This window comes from Mus pahari, chromosome 1, assembly GCF_900095145.1.
Source record: "Mus pahari chromosome 1, PAHARI_EIJ_v1.1, whole genome shotgun sequence".
Lineage (NCBI taxonomy): Eukaryota > Metazoa > Chordata > Mammalia > Rodentia > Muridae > Mus > Mus pahari.
The window spans coordinates 49,952,664-49,974,813 of record NC_034590.1 but is presented as its reverse complement, the minus strand read 5'-3'; the positions used below and the strand labels follow the sequence as shown (position 1 = coordinate 49,974,813).

General features: G+C 44.0%; 1 protein-coding gene across 5 annotated transcripts in view; it reads left to right on the top strand.

Annotated features, from left to right (window-relative positions):
• Ntrk3 (neurotrophic receptor tyrosine kinase 3) overlaps positions 1-22,150 on the top strand; it is a 370,545-nt gene that overhangs the window by 111,169 nt on the left and 237,226 nt on the right. For all 5 annotated transcript variants that reach the window (XM_021200791.2, XM_021200784.2, XM_029531709.1 and 2 more), the window contains exons 5-11: positions 5,865-6,022; positions 7,085-7,227; positions 7,624-7,765; positions 8,207-8,503; positions 13,837-13,860; positions 15,221-15,285; positions 16,173-16,275. In XM_021200791.2, the coding sequence (XP_021056450.1) occupies positions 5,865-6,022; positions 7,085-7,227; positions 7,624-7,765; positions 8,207-8,503; positions 13,837-13,860; positions 15,221-15,285; positions 16,173-16,275 (932 nt within the window). The remainder of the gene's footprint in view (positions 1-5,864; positions 6,023-7,084; positions 7,228-7,623; positions 7,766-8,206; positions 8,504-13,836; positions 13,861-15,220; positions 15,286-16,172; positions 16,276-22,150) is intronic.

Below are 22,150 nucleotides of genomic sequence, written 5' to 3'. Positions count from 1 at the left end.
CCCCCCCCCCAACCATAAGGTTATTTTGTTGCTACTTAGTAACTGTAATTTTGTTACTGTTATGAACTGTAATATAAATATATGATATACAAGATATCTGGTAGGTGACCCTCAAAGGGGTCTCAGCCCACAGGTTAACTGCTGGAGTAGGTCTAGCTCCAGTCTTCCAAGTGCCCTAAGTGTGTGGTGTCTTCTTCAGTAGGGGCTGAGAGACATCCAAAGGTAACAGCAAATTGTGTCTATTGTTTAGGGACCCACACTCAAATGGGGTTTCTCAGGCCTGGTACTGGGGTTTTTGTTAGGTCATCTGTAACCTTTGTGGGAGTCTTGCCAGTACAAGTGACGCAACTTTGCTTCATACATAAGTATTATTTCTTTGGGGTTATTTGTCTCTCTTTCTCTTTCTCCTTTTGTACTGACTTCACTATCCCCTTCCAATCGCAGCCTGTTCTCCATTTCCAACGCACCCTTTTTCAGATACTTGTATTCTGTTGTTCCCCTTAAACTCTAAAAGTCATTTTACACTTCCTGGTTTCTTCACTTACTGCATGTTGTATACCCAGTCCTGCAGATTCAGAGCTCGGCAGCTTTTGTCTTTCTGGGTCTAGATCACTCATTCAATATAATTTTTTTTTTTTTTTGGAGACAGGGTTTCTCTGTATAGCCCTGGCTGACCTGGAACTCACTTTGTAGACCAGGCTGGCCTCAAACTCAGAAATCTGCCTGCCTCTGCCTCCCGAGTGCTGGGATTAAAGGCGTGCGCCACCATGCCCAGCTCAAAATGATCTTTTAAAGACACATCAGTTTACTTGCAAAATTCAGTTTATTTTTTTATAGCTGACTAATATTCCACTGTGTTTATGTACCACATTTATATTATCCATTCATTTCTTGAAAGACAATTTCCACTTCTTACCTATTGTTATTTTTTTGTTTGTTTGTTTGTTTTTCAAGACAGGGTTTCTCTGTATAGCTGTCCTGAAATTCACTCTGTAGACCAGGCTGGCCTCGAACTCAGAAATCCACCTGCCTCTGCCTCCTGAATGTTGGGGTTAAAGGCATGCACCACCACTGCCTGGCATTAAAAGAGCATCCTTGAACATGGCTGAGCAAATATCTGTAGAGATGGATATTGAGTCCTTTGGGCATATGCCAAGGATGGTATAGCTGGGTCACATCATAACTCATTTTTAGCTTTTCGATGATTTGCTATACTGATTTCCAGAGTGCTGTCATCTGCTTTTATTCCCACCAACAGTGAATGAGGGTTCCCCTTTCCTACATCCCCACTAGCAACAATAGATTAGGACCCCCCCTTCTCTATATCCCCACTAGCAACAGTGGATGAGGCTCCCCTTTCCCTAAATCCCCACTAACATTTGTTATCAACTGTTTTGTTGATTTTAGCCATTCTGACTTTCTGAATGTGGGAGATAAAATTCACATGGTCACATCAGTAGATATAGAAACATTCTTTAACAAAATCCAGTCATTTTTCATCATGATGAAAATTCTAGAGAGAGTAGAACTTACCTCAACAAAAGAAAGGCAGTGTATGACAGAGCCACAGTTAGCATTATCTTAAGAATAACTTGAAGCAGTCCCATTTGAATGAAGAACACAATGGCTGGCCACCACTCCCACTCTCTTCCAATATAATGCTCAAAGCACTACCTGGAGAAATAAGGCAAGCAGAAGAAATTAAAGGGATACAAATAGGAGAAGATGTCAAATTATCCCAATTTGCAGATGACATTATATTTGATATTATAATTAAAGTTCCCTAAAATTCTACTAGGAAACTTTCACAAGCAGCATAAACAATTATAGCAAAGTGGCAATATACAAAATCAAGTTTTATATATATATATAAAAAAATCAGTAGCCTTTCCATACACTGACAACACACATGCTAAAAAAGAGATCACAGACACACTGGAGGATTTTATTGTATCCTAGATAGTAAAATAAATACCTTGAATGTAACCCAACCGGGGAGATGAAAGAACTCTTCAGTGAAAACTCCTGATGTATGAAGAGATGAGAGGCATGCTAGGAAATGGTGAGACAGCCTGTGTCCATGGTCCAGTAAAATCATTATTGTGAAAATGACTATCTTACAAAAAAGCAATTTACAGTTTCTGTGCAATTCCAATTCAAATACCCACAGCATTCTTCACAGGAATAGAAAAAATTTATATGGAATCAGAATAGACCCTGGATAACCGAAGCAATTCTATTCCAAAAAAAAAAAAATGATACTGAGGGATGGCTATTGCCAATTACAAGTATATTATAGAGCTATAGCAATACAAACAATGTGGTACCAGAATTGAAACAGATATATAGACCAATAGAACAAAACAAATGACCCAAATATGAACACTTGTAATACTGTGTCTATCTGATATTTGACAAAGAGGCAAAAAAAAAAATCACACACATTGAAGAAAAGGCAGTATCTTCAACAAATGGTGCCGGGAAAACTTCCCTTCCACATGCAGAAGAACAAATTTATACTCATATCTATTACCCTGTAGAAATATCATCTCCAAGTTGATCACAGATATCATTTTGAAACCTGCAATGTTAATTCTGAGATATATATATATATATATATATATATATATATATATATATATATCATCAGCAGAGATGTGGCTCCATTCCAGAGCATCGGGTTTGAGATTCAGCATTGCACTGACTGGATTCGTTGAGAAATGCACAAACTGCCCAACTGTACATGGTGACCCTGTGTTTATAAAACATCCCAACTGTGGCCCAAGCTTTATGTCTTAGCTCCCAGTGGTTTCCTCACTGCTCTGTAGACAAATTCCAAATATCCCACTGTGCTGGTAAACTCCTCCACCACTTCTCCTTCCCCCCTCAGACATTCCTTGACTTGAGCCTGTGCCCTGGCCAAATTTTGCTTTCCTTGATGGCCTCCTTCTACCTCTTCCCTTAGTCTTCTTGACAAGAGCTCTGGAAGGCAGGGAAAGAGTGTGGGTGGCCCACTGGGCTCTACAGCATTCACCCCAGGACAGCAGTGGGAAGTCTAAAGACAGAGGGTTGTGTGAGAAGCTCAAGTATGGAGCATGTGTCTTAACTCCTTGTAGTCATTATTTTTCTCACTGGTGTGATCAAATAATTCATAGAAGCAACTGAAAGAGGAGTTTATATGTGCTCATGGTGGTTGGAGGGTACATTCCATCATGGTGGTGAGTTTATTTATGATGGTTGAAGCGGAAGACAGCTGGTCCCATTGCATCCACAGTTGGAAGCAGAGACAAGTGGTGATCCTCAGCCTGCTTTCTCTTTGTAACTTAGTTCAGGATCTCTCAGTACATGGAATGGTTTCATCCATATTCAGGGCAGGTCTTCCCCTTTTCATTTAGACCCTTTACACCCAGAGGTGTGTCTCCATGGTGTTTATAAGTCCAGTCATCAAGCTGATGGTGATGGTTAACCATTACAGCCTTCAGACTTTGGTTGGATTTCCCTGTTTGTGCAGGGACAATAGTGGCTACTTGCTGGGATTGCTGGGAGAAGCAGATACCCAGGAGAAGTTAGGTCCCTTCCTATCCCTTTTCTCTGAGAGAGCCTGAAGATCCAGGAGAAATCTTGGATGCTCTCAGGCTAAGGATGATAAGCTGTGTGGCTGTTTGTACATTCCACCTGTGCTGTCCTGGTCATCAGGAATATGGTTCCTCTCTCTGAACCCCACTCCCTTCCTGCAAGCTGACAAATGCTGATGCTTGCCTATCTATTTTAGAACTTGCCAGTTGTCAAAAATACCCAGTGCTTAAAAAATACGCAGTGACCCAAGTGCCTTTCCTCCAGGTGCCAACAGATCGATCCCCTCAATAGACCAGAGAGAGAATCATGTTCCCTTAATGGCCCTGGCATTCAGATTCAGTCTGTGCTCTTTAAGGGTTTGGGGGATTGATTAGCGCTGTTCATCACTCCCCTAATACCCCAGTAGAGGAGGGATGTGACTTATTCTAAATTACAAGGAGAATCTAAGGAGAACAAGAGCTTTGAACTTGACTCGTTCTCTATCAGCCATTCTTCTTCACTGGGGTGAATGCTCCCAGAGGACGAGGGCTGCCCTATTCATCTCTATTGATAGCATTCAACCACAGCCAGATACCTAACAGGTGCTCATTAAGGAGCCATTGAAGTCATGAAGGAATAAAGCTGGTCCCACATGGGTTTGGAATATATCTTGGAAATAACTAACTCCCTATTCCCCCCATGAACATGTGTTTGGGGATCAGGCTTAGGTACTGTGGATGCAGCGAGATACAGAACAGGTTACATCTCTAGCCTCAATAAAGCCTTCTTTTTTTAAATCTAAGAAGGTAAAGAAACAAACCATTATGAATATTTAAGGTGTTATGAAATAGTAATAAATTCTAGACAGGAGAATGCAGCTAGCAAAGGGATGAACGTTATCAGGATAGGATTGTAGTGGCTTTGGTGAAGGTGATGGCCAGAGAATGCTCTACAGCTTCTTAATGAAGTCAGGGGAACCCATCTTTCAGATAGGTTGGGAGAGAGTTTGGCAGGCAAGCAAGACAGCAAGGGCAAAAGTTTCCAAGGCAGGTCCAAACCAGTTACAAGAGCGAGCTAATACACATCAAGGTCTGTGGCTGGATAGGGACAGGGGGTGGGGGAGGAAGTGACCTCACAGGATGATGGAGAAGCATTGGCTGAGTATGGCTTTACTGATGACAAGGCAGCAGATGGCATTGTGGAAGGTGGTGGGGGAACCCAAGGTTCGTGGGGCCTTAAATTCCAATGCAGCTGGAAGCCATAGGAAGGTCTTAAGGAGATGAACATCTCAGCTTGACACATGTCAAAGAGTCTCACTGCCCAGTGACTTAAGTGAGGTAATTTTTTTTCAGTGAAATTATTACTTTTGAAATTAAATAAGCTCATGAAGTTAATGCCGTTTATGTATTATTTTATTCTTTTGTGATATTACTTAACCTTCTCTTTCTTTTATCATTACTAATATTTCTATTTTACTTGCAAGCTTGTGGGTGCGTGTCACGCATGTGTATGTGTATGTGTATGTGTATGTGTATGTGTATGTATGTGAACGTGTACGCGGGCACCTGTGTGTGGAGTACGGAAGTTCCTGTTGAATGTTTCCCATGGTTGAATCTGGAGCTCATCAGTTCCAGGTATTCTGACTAAGCCAGCTTGTTCTGGGAGTCCTGTGTCTCTGCCTCGTGAGTGCTGGGATTATGGGTGGGGCCGTGCCCACTTGGCATTTACAGCATTTGGTAGGTCTGGGGAATCCAAACTTCCAACCTCACGCTTGAGTGGCAAGCGCTTTATCAGCTGAGCTACCTCCCCAGTCTCCTTCCCTTAGTATTTTTTAATTTTAATTTTTTTCTGGTGTATGTTCATTATACACAGTGAAGGGTTCCATTAAGATAATCTATTTCAAGTGTGACATGTTTTTGATCATATTCACTCCCAGATGCTTCTCTCTCTGCATTCCCCAGCTGTTTTCCTACCTCCATCTCTTACTTCGCCTTTCTTCTGGTTTCATGACTGTCTCATTATCTGTCCCTGTCTCTGTCTTGGACACTGTCTCTGTCTCTGTCTCTGTCTCTGTCTGTATCTCTGTTTCTGTCTCTCTCTGTCTCTGTCTCTGTCTCTCTCTCTCTCTCTCATGGTTTTATGCATCTATATGAAGTCTAGGATTCCCGAATGAGAGGAAACAGGATGACTCTTTATCTGCATCTGGCTTATTTCATGGAGGAGCAGCAGGGGCTCATTGGCCTCAGCCCTGGGAGGGAGTTGGGCCATCCACCGTTCAGGGATTCCTTCCCCTCTCTTCTTGCCCACAGGAGACTGGAGCAGAACTTCTTCAACTGCAGCTGTGACATCCGCTGGATGCAGCTGTGGCAGGAACAGGGGGAGGCGCGGCTGGACAGCCAGAGCCTTTACTGCATCAGTGCTGATGGCTCCCAACTCCCCCTCTTCCGCATGAACATCAGTCAGTGTGGTGAGTGAGCATCAGCACTGCCTGGTCTGGCCAGCGCCCCACACACCCCAGTGAAGGGGTTGTGCCTCAGGCTGGCCTGCCAGGGCCTCTTTGCCAGCTGTCTCCAGTCTTGACCTCTGCAGTGGGTGCAAATGAAACCGAACTTTCCCCTTCCTGATCATTTCTGTCTTGAGCCAGCCTTGGGAAGGGTAGTCCTAGAAAGAAAGGAAGAAAAGAATCCATGTGCCCTTCTTAGCTGATCCCTTTCTCTCTGAGTCACCTGTCAATCAAGCATGAAGAAGCACGTTTTAATGTGCAACCTCTAGACTTGCTATATTGGGAGCTTCTGAGGTATTTTCTAGAACATTGCTTCTATGATCAGCCAGAGACTAGAGAATGGAATCCCTAGTTCCAGTGGGAACTGGACACACACCAATATGTAAGACAGTACTGGAAGTCGGTTGAAGCTACAGGTGTGGTTGCTAGAATGCCATTCCATGGACAGGTGCACCACTCAGACCCTCCTTTGTAGGAACATCCCGCTGTATATACTTCAGTGCTTAGTTCTGCGGTCTCTGGAGTGGGAGCTGTCAATCAGCTGGGGGTGGGGTTATAGTTAGTACTTTTCACATTGATCTGACAAGAGCGATTAAAAGACAGAATTTCTTTTGGCCCACATTTTGAGAGTATGGCCCACTATGATGAGGGAGGCATAGCTGTAGGAGGGCAGTTTGAGGCAGTTGGCCACTCTGTACCCCTGGTCAGGACCAGAGAGAAGGATGAACGTTGGTGCCCGGCTCAGTTCCTCCTTTGTGTTTAGTCAGACCCTAGCCCATAGAATGGTGTCTGCCCACTTTGGGTAATCTATTCTCTCAGGCATGTTTAGAGGTGTTTCTAGGTGATTTTTGAGCTTGTCAAATTCATACTAACCATCACAAGGGTCTCGTACAAGCTCAGGGAAGTTGTGTCAGCTGTGCCAGCGTTGTCTCTGGGCAAGGCAAGAAGCACCACTGTCTGCCTGGAGGCAGATCTCTGTGGACCGTCACCTGACATTTCATCTCCTTATCCCCTCTGTCCTCCCAGATCTCCCTGAGATCAGTGTGAGCCATGTCAACCTGACTGTCCGAGAAGGAGACAATGCTGTCATCACTTGCAATGGCTCTGGCTCTCCTTTGCCTGATGTGGACTGGATAGTCACTGGACTGCAGTCCATCAACACCCACCAGGTAGGTATCCTCTAACCAGGCTCGTCAAAAGTTAAGGAATGAGCATCCCTTAATTATAAGGAAGAGGGGGAGATTGTGATCCTGCTGCTCTGGGAAGAAATGTATAGACTCAGATTCTGTGGAGATGTGAATTTCTTGTCATTTTGATCTTTGTTGTGGTGCTCAACCTTCTGTGCCCTGGTTTTCTGTTTTACAAAAACCACCCAGTTTTACCATTTGTCACCCAGTATTAACACGAGGATGACCTGAATTCCAAAGAATCTGGACCATGGTCTGTGTGTTTTCAGTAGCTAGATTTCATTCGGCTTTTACTTCCTTTTGGAACTGTTAGGGGTTAGGAAAGGAAGGCATCCTTGTGTAAATGGTTGGTTATTGTCTTCTGATTGGGGTTTTCAGACCAATCTGAACTGGACCAATGTACATGCCATCAACTTGACCCTGGTGAACGTGACAAGTGAGGACAATGGCTTCACCCTGACGTGCATTGCAGAGAACGTGGTGGGCATGAGCAATGCCAGTGTTGCTCTCACTGTCTACTGTAAGTGCATGCCATCATGGAGGACAGAGAGGTACCAGACGGAGGCTGGGATGGGGCAGATCTATCACTAGGGCTGATCTAGAGCCCTGACCCTGGTCTTTCAAGAAGGGCAGAAAGGAAAACCTGAAAAGCACAGCCAGGAAAATTTCCCTCAGTGGAAGGTTTACCTCTCTAGTTCAGTTCCGTATTCAAAAATCTCTTAGGGTTGGCCCATTTTGCCCTTTGGCATCAGGAAAGGGAGGGGAGCTCCAGCCAAGGTAGATCCAGGATGCTTAGATAAAGGCACGTGTTTTTCCCTTCTATTGGCTGGTGGTGGGAACTCAGCTTCGCTCAGACTTTTCAGAGCAGGATGAGAAGTGGGATCCCCATCCTACTTCCTAGAAGGTTCTTCGATACATGGGAGAATCTGTGTCCTCGAGATCAGCTTGCTTTTCCCCACAGACCCTCCACGTGTGGTGAGCCTGGTGGAGCCTGAGGTACGCCTGGAACATTGCATTGAGTTTGTGGTGCGTGGCAACCCGACACCCACGCTGCACTGGCTGTACAATGGACAGCCATTGAGGGAGTCCAAGATCATTCACATGGACTACTACCAGGAGGGGGAGGTCTCGGAGGGCTGCCTGCTCTTCAACAAGCCCACCCACTACAACAACGGCAACTACACCCTCATTGCTAAGAATGCCCTGGGCACGGCCAACCAGACCATCAACGGTCACTTCCTGAAGGAGCCCTTTCCAGGTGAGGCTTGTGCACACCTCTTCTGGAAGCTGGGGGATGGGGAGATAGTTTCAAAGAATGAATGGCACTGATGCCTAGTTACCTGAATAACGGAGCTCACACTGGGGCAGGGAGAGCCACACTATCTGCATCTTTACTAACTAGGGTAGCCCCCATTTTCCATGGCTACCACAGCAAACTCCAGGATGGTCCAGAAAAAAAAACTGTTATCATATAAAGATGTTCTGTAGAGAAATCCAGGACTTTAAGATGAATGATATAGTAGAGAATCCTGACCCAGTGTTTTGCTTACCTGAGAATGCTATGTGGTCCTTAAGAGTCCACTTTTATGAAGGCTCAATTTCCTCAGCTGTGAAATGGGCGCAAGTACAAGTGCATTGCTCCTCTAAGAGTTTTATGACTTTTGAATGAGTTACGATGATGCAGGCTTGGTTTGTGACAATGGTTCAGTAGCTCTCCATTGCTGTGAACTTCAGAGTTGATCACAGTCAACCTCATATTTAATGGATTGCTGTCTTAAACCTCAGCTGCAAGGTTTGTCTTGGACCTGATCTCCAGGGCTGGGCTCTTTTCTGCTTTTGGTCCATGCTAACTTAATGGAGAAGTAGATAATGCTACCAGATTCTTATGGTACAAGTGTCACAGTGACTGGAGCCAATAATGGTAGTAACGGAAGAACTCTGTACTTCAGGATGTGATTCTGCCTCTTTCATTCTGTCCAAATACCTTCCTGAAATTAGAGAAGGAGAAAAGTCCAAACGGGTTTAAAGAGAGAGGCTGCTGTGATGTTTCATGATAGGTTATGCAGCAGATAAGTTTCTGCCCTTGTGGCTGTGTTTCTTCGTTGACTTCTGTGATTTGTGCTGAGGACAGACTAGGAGACTTCCTGATCTTCAATCCACAGATGTCAGAGGTTCTAAAGGGATAGAGGAAGTGTATGGACTGCTATCACACAGTTCCAAAATAGGGAGGCATCAAAAGCTGGCATCATGCTACATCTGTTTGGAGGAACGTGAGGTCACAGCTACAAATAACCACAGAGTGTTGGCTCTGAAAGCTTATTTATCTCAGTGTAAGGGAAGGAGAGCTGGGGCCCCACAAGTGACATTAGGGAAGTGAGACTGCTGGTTGGCCTAAATGCTTGTCACTGATGTCCAAGGAATGACAGAGCCACACCAGAAAAGGTCTATAATTGAGACCCTAGCAGTTTCTAGACCCTGACCTTCCCCCTTGCTCCAACATCACCCAAGTGTGCTCATCAAGAAACCTCAAGGCATTTTCCATCATCGACCGTAGTGGGATCTCATTTGGATAGAAGATGAGTCCTGGCCCACACTGTGACATGAGTGGCTTTTGAATATGGAGATAATAATTGTAGAGCGAATCAGAGTGACTGTTTCCAATGGGAAGCTCTTGGGACATGGAAAGAGCCCTGGGATATTAAAGAGGGAGGTGAGTCATTCTGAGCTCCTCCCTCTAGGAAGCTCCAGGGCAGCAGGGGCAGTGGGCGATGTGAGGATATAACCCTGGTTTTACCCTCTCTCCTTCCAGGAGAGAACAGTATCTCAGAATCCTCCAGCCATGTAGACATAGGCTCTGTATGTACACATATATTCACCATAGTTGGTCGTCGATGGTTTTGATTTCAAGGTTTCTAGACAAGCAGAGTCAGTATCACCTGGGAATGAGTTAAACGAAGTAAAATTCAAATTCTCAAGTTTCCTTAGTTCTCTTTAATCAGACGCTCTGTGGTGAGTTCTGAAGAGATGGATTTTTCAGTTCCCTGGGTGACTTTGACAATACCCCCCTTGCAATCAGCTACCATTAGGAATTGGTGGCAACTCAGCCCCAGGAGGAGGGAAGGGGTGGTATATGGAAACCCTGAGAGCTGGAAAAGAAAGCAGCTCATCTGAGTCTCCTTCATTAGATCTGTCCTTTTTTTAGGATGGACCTCTCTGGGCAGAAGTTTGCTTGTTTTATGAACCGTTGTGTTAAACGAATAGATGGATGATTAAAAGGCTGTGACAGGAAAGATGGACAAGCCGTGTCACATGCCAAGATATCTCAATGTTCGGAAGAGTAAATTATCTGGAGGAGCAGGAGTAAATAAACAGGCAGGCAGGCAGACAGATGGACACATATACACACATATGTGTGCGTGCACACTCACACAATTGTGAATATTAGTCCACAGAAAAGATGTGTCTTGAAGTGCTACTGCCTGGGGGCTGTAGGAAGCATATACATCCATTTACTGCACAGCCCTGTACCTGCTGGTCCTTTCCTTGTCCCAGCCTGTGATAGGAATCAGAAGATGGATAATTCCTAGTATCCTTTTTATTCCAGCATAAATGTGTGAATTCCAGCTATCATCAGAGAACAGCCAACAGGTTTTCCTATTCCAAAGATGACATGTCTATAAATGCTGTCTGGCTCCAGCGAAGGACTTGCTGATTTATGCTCTGAAGTCATAGAATGATTTTTGAGATTACACGATTCAAACATGTGGCCAAAAATATTTGGCTGCAGGAAAAATATTCTCCAATAAATGGGTGCTTTCAGAGAAACAGAAAAGAAATGGATACTGTTGATTAATCTCGTTCTTGTCTCTTTTCATGCTTTGAAGCTTAGACTAAAGCCCCCATCTCCTCCATTATCTCCTAGACCAGATCTTCCCCATAGTTATACAGAACAGGCAACAATAGCAGCAACAACAAACCAACCAGACAACAGTTACTGCTATGCATATTTTCTGATTGACTCCATAGAAGGTCCCCTGTTTTCTGCAAATAGTCATAGTAGAAAGCCACCTAATCTGTGTTTTGTAGTCCCATGGCTACAGTTTCTAAGAGGCTTAGCCAAGCTGGTAAGTGAGTGAATGAGTGAAGCAGCTGACTTTCAGCCAGTGAATGATTTGTCCTTATAATTCAGGGCCTGGCAGGCTCATGACCAGGGGTTGGCATTGTGGTGCAATAGCTCCCAGAGGGATTAGCAGCATCATTATCACCTGAGAACTTAGAGAGACAAACTCTCCAGGCTGGGGGCGTGGCTCAGTGGCGGACTTGTTCAGAATGCACCAGTGAGGAGCTGGAGGTGTGGCTCAGTGGTAGAGGGTTTGCTTAGAATGTGTCAGAGCCTTGGGGTGTAGTTGGTGGTAGAGGACTTGCTTAACATGTGCGAGACCCTGGATTCTACTCTCAGCAATGCATAGACTCTGTTAAAAGATAGGCAGACCTCATGAATCAGAGATTCTAGGTTAAGGACTACTTGTCCTGATTTGATTTGATTTTATTTTGAAATAAATTGGGTCTTAAAAATGGTAAAAGTTACAAAATACTGGGCTTTCTTCTGTCCTTCACTTGGCCTATTCCATGTGTCATTGTCTCACTCAGCCACAGTATGGTGCTCAAAACCAGGACCCAGACATTGGTTTAACAGGGTTATCTAACTTATAGACTGCTGACATGTGATTGATGGTCCCAACAGTGTTCTGTGTTTTATAGGATTCCACCCAGGATTAGGCAGACATCAAATTTAGTTGCTATATTATAATCTCAGTTCCTTTGAACCTGGGATAGGTCCTTAGGTTGCTTGTTTTTGTTTTATTTTTTTGGCGAGAGCATCGTGGAAATGTTTCTCCACCCTTTCAGACCATCTGGTTAAAGAATGCAGGATGTGGCCAGGGCTTATCAGTGGTGAGGTCAACTTTATCACTTGTTCAGATGCTGTTGGTCACATTCTTCCCTGCAAAGTGACTTCTTTCGCCCTTAGCTAATCAGAATAAGGCTTTTAAAAGATACAAATAGCTTAATCCTTTTTCATGCAGTTAATTTAACATTTGTTGATGATTCTTGCCTGCACAATTATCTATATAGTTTTTCCCAAATGACAGTGGTTTCTGCTTCAGTCCTCCCCTTTGTTAGTTGGAATTCTACTGTAAGAACTCCCACTCATTTGTTCCAATAGACATTTGTTTATATGAAGGACTATTCGGTGTTCTTATAACTCACACATTTGCTTTCTAGGTTTGTCATGGTAAAGTGGCATAGACTGGGTGGCTTAGATAGCAGAAATCCATTTTATCTCAACTCTGGAAGTTGGGAATCTGAGACCAACTGTTGTTAGGCTTGGTTTATCCCAAGACTTCTCTTCTTGGCCTGTAGATTCTTTTATTCTGCATCTTTGCTTGACTTTCCCTTCCCCTAAGCACATCTATGTCCTAATGCCTTCTTATCAGGACCTAATGGACACATTTTCACAAATGTACCTTTTCTCCAAATAGAGTGACTTTCTGAAGTACTGAGGTCACAGCTCAGGTCTATGGATCTTGAGGCAGCACAATGCAGCCCATAATAAACTGTGGCTCTTCTTAGTGTGCATTTGGATTGTGTGACATCTCCCTGAGCATCAATGCCTACTTTCTCTTCCCAGGACCATGCATCTTTAAGTGCTTTCTTGCTACCTTGAACACACAAGCACACTTTTTCTTTTTCCTGTGCCATATCTGAGACAGTTCATTTCTTTAGGAAACTCTCCTTCCTTTCAGTGGAGGCTGACACCAGTCATCTTCTGATGATTCGTTCTATTATGTGCTCAAGTTTGAGCAGTGCTAGTAGAGTGGCTAAGAGCCCAGTTTTAGATTTGAATCAACTCTAGTTTCTTTCTCGATGAACAGTATCCAATTACTTAGTCTCTAGAACTCCGCTATACTTCATCCTCTAGGAGGTTATAAGGCTTGAATGGCATAGCTCCTGAGCACTGAGCACAGCCCCTGGCTCCTAATCAATGTCCAACTGAGGATTAGCTTTCACTATTGGGAGAGCCATTTCAACAAGTCAAAGTTCAGATAACACATGTCCACAGGGATGATAAAACTTTGGGATGAGAGTCCCCAAAACTTCTCAATGATCTGTCAGCATTGCCTACACACACTGGGAGAAGAGGCTTCATTTAAGGTCATCTGGGCCTGCTCTGAAATGCCATCTCTGATGTACTGGCACCTGAAGGAGTGGTGCTGTGGTCTGGGATGTGAAAAGGTCCTCAATTCTCTGCCTCACAATGAAACTAGCTTAGTTGTTAGCTCCTGAGTGGACTCCTTCTTTGAGACCAGGAGCTATATCTACAAATGCCAGAGCCTCCATTTTGTAGGAGTGCCCCCATGCAGAAGTGCAGTCTTTGGAGAGAGGGACTTGGGAAGGATTTCTTGCTATGAGGATGGGGACTCTTGGCAAGTGGCAGAGGTCACAGCTAGTAAGATGCTGTCCTATACAATCCGTTATCTGTTTGTTATTGTTACATTTGTTAATGGCTGTTTTGTTCTCTTCTTTTTCCAGAGAGCACAGATTTCTTTGACTTTGGTAAGTTGGCTCCATTTTGGCTTTGAAACTCTTTGTCCTGAGAGATTTGTGCCTGTTAAATGCAGTCTGTTTAGTCCATGTGCCCAGCCCCTTGGCAGTTGAGGATCTCTTAGTACATTGTGAAGAGGAAGAAGACCTTGGCCCACTTGTCTTGGGCAGTTGCCCTCTACCACAGTTTCTTCTCTAGGACTACCAACCCCCTCATTCTGTACTGGGATTAAATGCAACTGAACTACTTTGCCTTCCAACTTTGGCTCTCTCAGAGAGTTTTCTGAGGTATGACTATATTGTGGACCTCAGCCAGGTAGAGAGGTATTGTACTAAGACATCCCAAAGGCTGCAACAGGTGAATAATGGATTTTGAGACCCAACTTACCTCAGTTGTTCTTATAGAGAAAATGTGGAGTCTGTAAACTTGCCAATATTTGTCTTCTGACTTAAGAGATCAAGCATTTGACCAGAGCCTACCTTGGGTAGAACTGTGGTTTCTCATGGACTCACGTTCCTTGAATGGCTTCACTGAAGCTCAGTTTATCACAGAGCTGAGGGTAGGGCTGGACAATCCTAGAAGGAGCTGGCATTTTGTTTTGTTTTGTTTTGTTTTAATTACTCTTCCATGAAGGGGTCAGCAGCAATCACTGCCATTTCTGCCCAATTTCAGGCCAGGGACAGTAGAACAATCCTATGTAGGAACACTCTGGCCACTTGGCAATGTGTAAATGCCGTCTTGGACTCCTTAACTTGTTCTTGGTCATTAAAAAAAATCCTATAATCTCTCAGATGTCCCTTTAGAGAATTCATAACTTGGGCCTTTTATTGCAAGGAAGTGACTGTAGGTAGAGATGGCACTTGGTGCTATTTCCTGGCCCATTGACTGGTGTTTAATTCCAATTGCCATTGTGTTCTGAAACCAGTCTTAGAGGAATGTCTAGAGGGCTGTTCATTAAGATGGCAATCCTGGAATTCACTGAGGAGGGAGAGGGGGATGGAGAAGGAAAGATGTACCCTAGTCAAGGGGTAAAGATGCCAGTGACAGCAGCTGCCACTGTTAAAATCTTCCTAATCCTCACGCTGGCCAGGATTCCAAGCCATTTGCACCACTCCTGGTCTGTCCTTTATGTTGCAGTGTACTCTCTGGGCTGGAGGTAGGAGGTGGGTGGGACAGAGTTTGTCTTCCTTTGGGGTTCTTTTTGTAGTTCTGTAGCATGCATGAGGCAGATAGCTACACTGGAACTCAGTCCCTGGTGGTGTCTACTCAGCTAGGAGGGTGAATCTAGAGACCTGCTCCCCAAGGTCTGTGCAAGCACTTATTTGGAGCCAGTCAGCTAACTGTCTTCCTCTCCTTTGTATTTCTTTTCAGAGTCTGATGCGAGCCCTACACCTCCTATCACTGTGACCCATAAACCAGAGGAAGACACTTTTGGGGTGAGTTACTTCCTGGTTAAGAGGAACACACTTAAGGGTAGAGCCATTTTTGGACTTCATTTGAGGTGCTAACTTGTCCACATAGTCTCTCACTTGAAACCAGTGGTAGGAAAAAAACCAACTAGAATTGATTTCCTTTGAGGTGGTTTAAACTGTCCTTGTTTGACGGGAGTGCTTCATTGTTTGAAGAAGCCTTTGAAGAACCAGCTCCAAGCCCCGGGGCTAGGAAGAGAACAGTTTGAAATTTCCAGTCTCTTAGGAGTCTGGCTGGGCATGGCTTGCAAGGCCTGTTGACTCGGCGAACCTACAAAAACCTGAGCTACTCAGAGACTATCCTCATATAGGTTTTTTTCCCCAAGTCTGTCTCAGAGTCTGAGGCTTCCCTGGGGAGAAGCAGAAAGGGATCTCTTGAGTCCAGAACTCTTGAACTTTTCTCAGTAGAAATGCTATGTTAAGATTTCAGTGGGAGCATGAAGAATTTGCTTGCCCACTGAAATACTGGACAGATGTTTTTCCCAACGTGCTATTGTGATTCTAGAATGGTCTCAAGGTAAGAGGGGCTCAGATAATTGAATTAGGCAATGATCCCTAATCTTGTTGATTAATTTGTATTTTGTTAAACAAAAATTTTGAAGTTTTCTTAGGGTCTCAAAAAGACTTTACTCCAGGGTACCTGATATTTTGACATTATGACATTGTGATGTGTATAGGCATCCTGGGGTGGAACCCCACATGTAAGCCTCTGGGCGCACACACCTCAATCGCAGAGGTTTTAGGGGATCCTACTCTGCTGAAATAGGTTCGTTCTCATTGGGCACGGGCATTATTTTTGACTGTCTGGGGCTTCCAGTGACTACTCCTTTCTGTCTATGTTTGGCTTCTAATAGGTGTCCATAGCAGTCGGACTTGCTGCCTTTGCCTGCGTCCTTCTGGTGGTTCTCTTTATCATGATCAACAAGTATGGTCGCCGGTCCAAATTTGGAATGAAGGGTAAGGTGTTGCTTTTTCAGTTCCAAGAGTTCCATGGTTTCCACCTATTGATCAAAAGATACTGTACCTCCATCTGCTCTCTGAGAAAGCCTTTGGCCATTGGACTCTTGGAAACTCCCTGTCTGCTCTTTTGGGTTATTATGGACTAAAGACTGTGTTGGGATCTATAGGAACCAAACAGCAATGCTGAAAACTACTGGTTGCTCAGATGGACTTGTGTGATGAGCATAGTTTGAGCAGGAAGATGGTTATAAGGCAAATGGCAACTCTTTTCATTAGTGGATGATCTAAGGGGCTGTTCATTTGAGTGACCGTTTCCCTGGACTGTACCTATCTTTGAAATCTTGTGGTGATTTAGAGCAGTGAGGTGGGGGGTGGTGAACTCTGGTATTGAAAAGCTGCCCGTGCTGTTGTGTCTCGGCACGTAGCTCTACACGGAGTTCTGGAATGGATGCCAAGAGCAACATGGTTTCTAAATCTGCTGGCCAGCTTCCATGTACAGAGCACTCAACCCCATTATGGCAGAAGTGGAGTGCTGGCATGTGGTGTTCTGCCAAAGCTCGTAGGAGGCATCTGGCATGAGAGGGGTTAATATGACAAATTAGCATCCATGGATGTGGCCAGATGATCTGAAAGAAACTGGGTATTACTGATTCCAGAACTGAACCTTGACTTTTCAAGATGTCTTCTCAGCTGGGGCTGTCATGCCTGGCTGATGTTGGTAGATGTTCAAACATTCATGATGATGTTTGCTAGTGGCATTATGAAATCCAGAAAGATGAACTCCTAAGGCTTTAATACTTGAAGCTAGTTTCTGTGGTAGGAGTCTTGATCCTGGGGACCAGGGATTAAAAGCAGAGAACATGAATAACATTCATAGGAACAGACTTCCATGGATTCATATGGAAAAGTAAATTGCTGTGTGACTGTATGTGGTGAAGGGTTGAGTATTTGTACATAAATCGAGCTAGACTTAATTATGCCTTCAAGGTTCTGGTCCTTCCTTAAAAGGTAAGAGCACTGGCATATAGGAAGCTACCCAGAAATGATAGAAAGAGTTGAAATGTGGAGCCACGGGACTTGTCCTCCTGGAGGCTTCTGCCTCTGAGCGCTTTGCTTTGATGAATTTGAATAAGTCATGGATGAAGGCAAGCCATGTTTTCTTTTTCTTCTTGACCTCCCTCCCTCCATCCCTCTGTCCTTTGTACATCCTAACCTTTATTTCCTTTCTCTTCTCCTTTTTTCCTTCCCCCATCCTTCCTTCACTTATTTCTTCTTCTCTTCCTCTTTTGCAGAAGCCAGGATTGAACCTAGGGAACTTAGATGTGGTGCATAATTGTTCTACCTTTGAATTATACCTCCAGCTTTTGTGAATAGTTTGAAATATTCCGAGTGAGAGAAATACACATGTTGGTAATTTCCAAAGAGAGAATAGTTTTTAATGGCTCAAACAAGTCCGGACTCCTCTTGGGCACATTGACCAAAGACACATTTTTCTGCCAGCCCTTACCATTTGTCCCCAGAGCTCCACAGGTTTAGACAGGATGACTGCCCAGTGACTCAAAGCCTACTGTCTTGGGTAATCCTTGGACCATTGGCATTGAGCACTGCTGCTATATTTTTCTACAACCCTGTTCTTTTTTCTCCACGAGCAAATATCAGGATGTGGACCAAAGGGAAGAATGGGGGCATTAATGCTTTTCCCTCCAAGGCAGCACACCAGCAGCTGAGACCCTGACTTGTGCCTGGCAGTGGTACGAGAGCAGATTTTTTCTATTAATTGTCATCCTGTTTGTGGAACAGTGTGTCCCCATGTGGGATGGATTAGGCAGCATCCAGGGTGGTGCCCCCCAAGCTGTCCTTGGCATCTCCCACCTCCTGATCTCCTTTTCCAGGCTGAGCTGCCTTGTTTGGTCCTGACTGGTCCAGGAGAATGTGTCCCCACAGGTAAAAAGAAAGCATCTCCTTTCCTAAAGTCAGGGAACCCGAAGCTAGGTCAAGGTGTAGAGAGATGGTATGGTCAAAACTGACTCTTTAGAATTAACACTGCATCTCTCTGATCTTGGTCATATTCCATTTTATTTGGGTTTCACATCATTTTATAAATAAACAAATGTCATATGTCACAAATAATTTTGATCTTTGGTTGTCAACAGATGTATCTCTTACTTTTAATTTTAATTTCTATGACCAGATCACAGATAAGATTTTTTTTTTTTTGATTCATGTTTTGAAGGGATAGTTCACCATGGTTGCAGGGTCTCATTGAGTTTTTAATGGCAGGAATATATAGCTATGACTTCTTACTTCTCGGCTGACCATGGTATAGAGATTATTCCACTCTTTCAAGTCTGCAGTCCCTGTGATGATGTTGCTCACATTCTAAATGCGCTACTCTTCCTCAGTTAATTCTCTCTCAAAAATATTGACAGGTCAAAGGTGTGCCTCAATATCCTAAGTGATTCTAAAGCCAGTTGAGTTGATACTCGAGGGTATCACACAGAGTCCAAATCTAGTAAGGAAAGTGACAACTCATGTACCAGAAGGCTCCTAGCTCTGTCTTACATGAACCCCATGTCTTTACATACACTCCATTTTCAGGCTTAAACTTTCAGATCTGGGTGAGAATTCATATTCGCTCTTTGGCTTCCATATGGTTACTCAGAAATTCTCAGAGCCTCTGTTTCCTTAAGTGTAACATTACTACTTAGCTGTGGGGTTTGTGAGTGCTGTAATACATAGGTAATTGGCTGTGTTAGTTAGCTACCCATCGCTATGACAAAATACTCGAGGCAATCAATATATTAAAGGAAAAGTTACTTTGGATCATGGTTTTAGGGGATTTTAGCTGATTGGTACTCAGTTTATCGTTGAGAAGATGCATGAAGGAGGAGATCTGCTTAGCTTAACCTGGCATGGAAGCCAAGAGAAAGTCAGGGGAGACTGAAGTTTCAGATTCTCCCTCAAGCCATATTGCTAATGACCTAATGTCCTTTTTCTAGGCTCTGCCCAGCCAGGGCTGCTACTTCCTTTTAGAGCCACAACCCATGCCTTTAGCATATTGTCTTTAAGGACTTTGGGATCTACATCATAATGTTGGCGTGGAAAGGCTTTTCTTGTCTTGTGTTCTCCTCTTTCTTTTCTTGACATATGAGTCTTTCTGGACTCCTTTTAATGTCCCTTTGTGAAAATATAGCCCCCAAGGCTCCATCATGAACCCCTTTGTCTCAGACAATATGTAGTAGTAAAAATGTCCATATTACACACTGCCCACAGTGCACTCTCATTTTTCCCCCTCACATATCATCTGTCTGTCTTCCTGGGCCGGGAGCAACTTTCGGCGGAAGCCATTGATCTCTCTGCACAGCGTGCCAGAAACTTCATTCTGCATTTGACAGATGCTTGAACTCAAAAATGAAAAGCATCCATTTTATTCATTTCATTTACTTACTATTTTTTGAAGGTCTTGCTGTGTACCTTAGGCTGGACTCTAATTTGTTTTGTAGCCCAGGCTATCTTTGAATTCATAGTCTTGCTTAGGCTCTGTACTGGCTGGTTATGTGTATCAACTTGACACAAGCTGGAGTTATCACAGAGAAAGGAGCTTCAGGTGAGGAAATGCCTCCATGAGATCCAGCTGTGGGGCATTTTCTCAATTAGTGATCAAGGGGGAAGGGCCCCTTGTGGGTGGGACCATCTCTGGGCTGGTAGTCTTCGGTTCTATAAGAAAGGGAACCAAGCCAGTAAGTAACATCCTTCCATGGCCTCTGCATCAGCTCCTGCCTCCTGACCTGCTTATGTTCCAGTCCTGACTTCCTTTGGTGATGAACAGCAATGTGGAAATGTAAGCTGAATAAACCCTTTCCTCCCCAACTTGCTTCTTGGTCCTGATGTTTGTTCAGGAATAGAAACCCTGACTAAGACAGGCTCCAAAGTTCTGTGATCTCATAGACCGTCTTTATATTAGTTTTAATCATGAGGAAAAAAACCAGTTTATTAATCTGCAAAGGACTAATCCAGATTAATTTAGAGATCTGAACTACTTTTGGAGTGGGGGAGGGCTGGGAGATGCTCACTAACAGTTCTTCCTGTCAACACCTGAGGGTGACAGGCCTCATGTGGATATGGAGAAGAGATTGAAATGATCCTCATTATCTTTTGAGAAATAAAATGTTCAGGAAAATACAAAGATGACTGAATAAACTAACACTCACAGTCCTACTATTTCAAATATTTACCATTTTATTTTATACTTCCATTGAATGTTTTATTCTTAGAGCAGATTAAGCATGGTGCATATCCTGAAAACCATGCTAACTGCCACCTCCGACTCTGCTCCCTCCCTGGTCACAGAGGTAGCTGTTGATGCAGGCCCAGAATGCAGCTGCTAGCTCCGTTGTCTTAGTCTTTCTCTGTATCCTTTCTTTTTCATATCTTTGCTGTTTCTACATACCAATCCTTCTGCCAAGGGCCATTTCCCAGCAAATCCATATCATGTACATGGCTAAACTGGCACCCACCTCCACTAAATAATAACACTGTATTAGGCTGGTAACCCATTCATTTGTATACTTCTAGGTATATGTGTGTTTACACATACAGATATCTCTATAAGTATCCATATTCTGACTTATACGTGTTGTATATTTGAGTACATTTATAAAGACGTATTACTCTGTGTGTTTTAATTTGGATTCGTGTTTATCCCCTCCCCCACTTGCATTTTGCCTACTGACTTGCCAGGTATCTCAGAACTGTCCATGGATTTGGCTGGACACCCACTTTATGGAAGATGAGCATCTTAGTCAGATATGAACGGAACGCGTAATGTCTTAGGCCCCTCATTAACAACTTCCAACTCATCCATCAAATTCTTGGTCTAGTGATGTGAGCTCATCTTCCTTTGGAATCATAAAGGTTTTTAAATGATGCTGAACATTCGGCTAGGGTTCCTCTCTGCTACTGATGAAGCAGAGTGGCTCAGCCTGGCAGGGCTGATGTGCGAAGTATCTCTGTGGCCAGGGATGGGACCAATCAGAAAGACCTCCTACTGGAGCATGGCCCTGCAGGAACCCTGCCCCCACTGTGCTAGCCCTTCACTCTTTGATTGCTAAATCCTGGGGTGCCTGGGCCAGGAGAGGGGTGAGTACTGTGAGGTTCAGGGCAGGAGGGCACAGAAATATACAAAATTGTTTCAGAGTTTTGACAGTAATTATGTTGTGCTAGGTGCTTGCTGGCCTGGGAGAGAGGAGGGTGGAGTGTTATGAATTTATGATAATAAGCTCATCTTCACAAAATATTTTAAAATTAGATATTAGAAGACTAGGGTCTATGATCTGGCTGGGCTTCCACATCAGAAGAAACCGTGGCTTAGAACAGGAGCTGACTTGACATAACCCCAAGCTGCTCTGTTGTGACCATTCTCAGTGCACCTGGCATCTTCATGCCACAACCTTGTTAGCACAAAAGCCAGATAAAATGCTAATCCGTTTGAGCAATAATAGAATACACCTTCCAGTTTTCCTATAGGGAGAAATCCTTTTGAGAGGAAGATCTATGTGGCCTCTGACTCCTTTTCTTCATGACCATTTGAAGATCAGAGATGACGAAAGGATTCAACTCCATACAGCTTGGCTTCCTGAGGTGGCCTCAGAGGAAACAGTTGAATGGTTTTGAAGAACTGAAAACAGACCTTGAGCTTATTAGGATAATGACCCCTTTTTGCAGATAAAGAAACTGAGACTCCCAAGACAAGTAAGAAGCCAGAGGCCCCTCTCCAAATACAGTAGAAAACTTCTGGGTCTGTGTTCATTCGGGGATGATGCACCAAACCCTCAAGAGACTGGAGGCCCCAGGGAGTTTAGAGGTCAGGTGG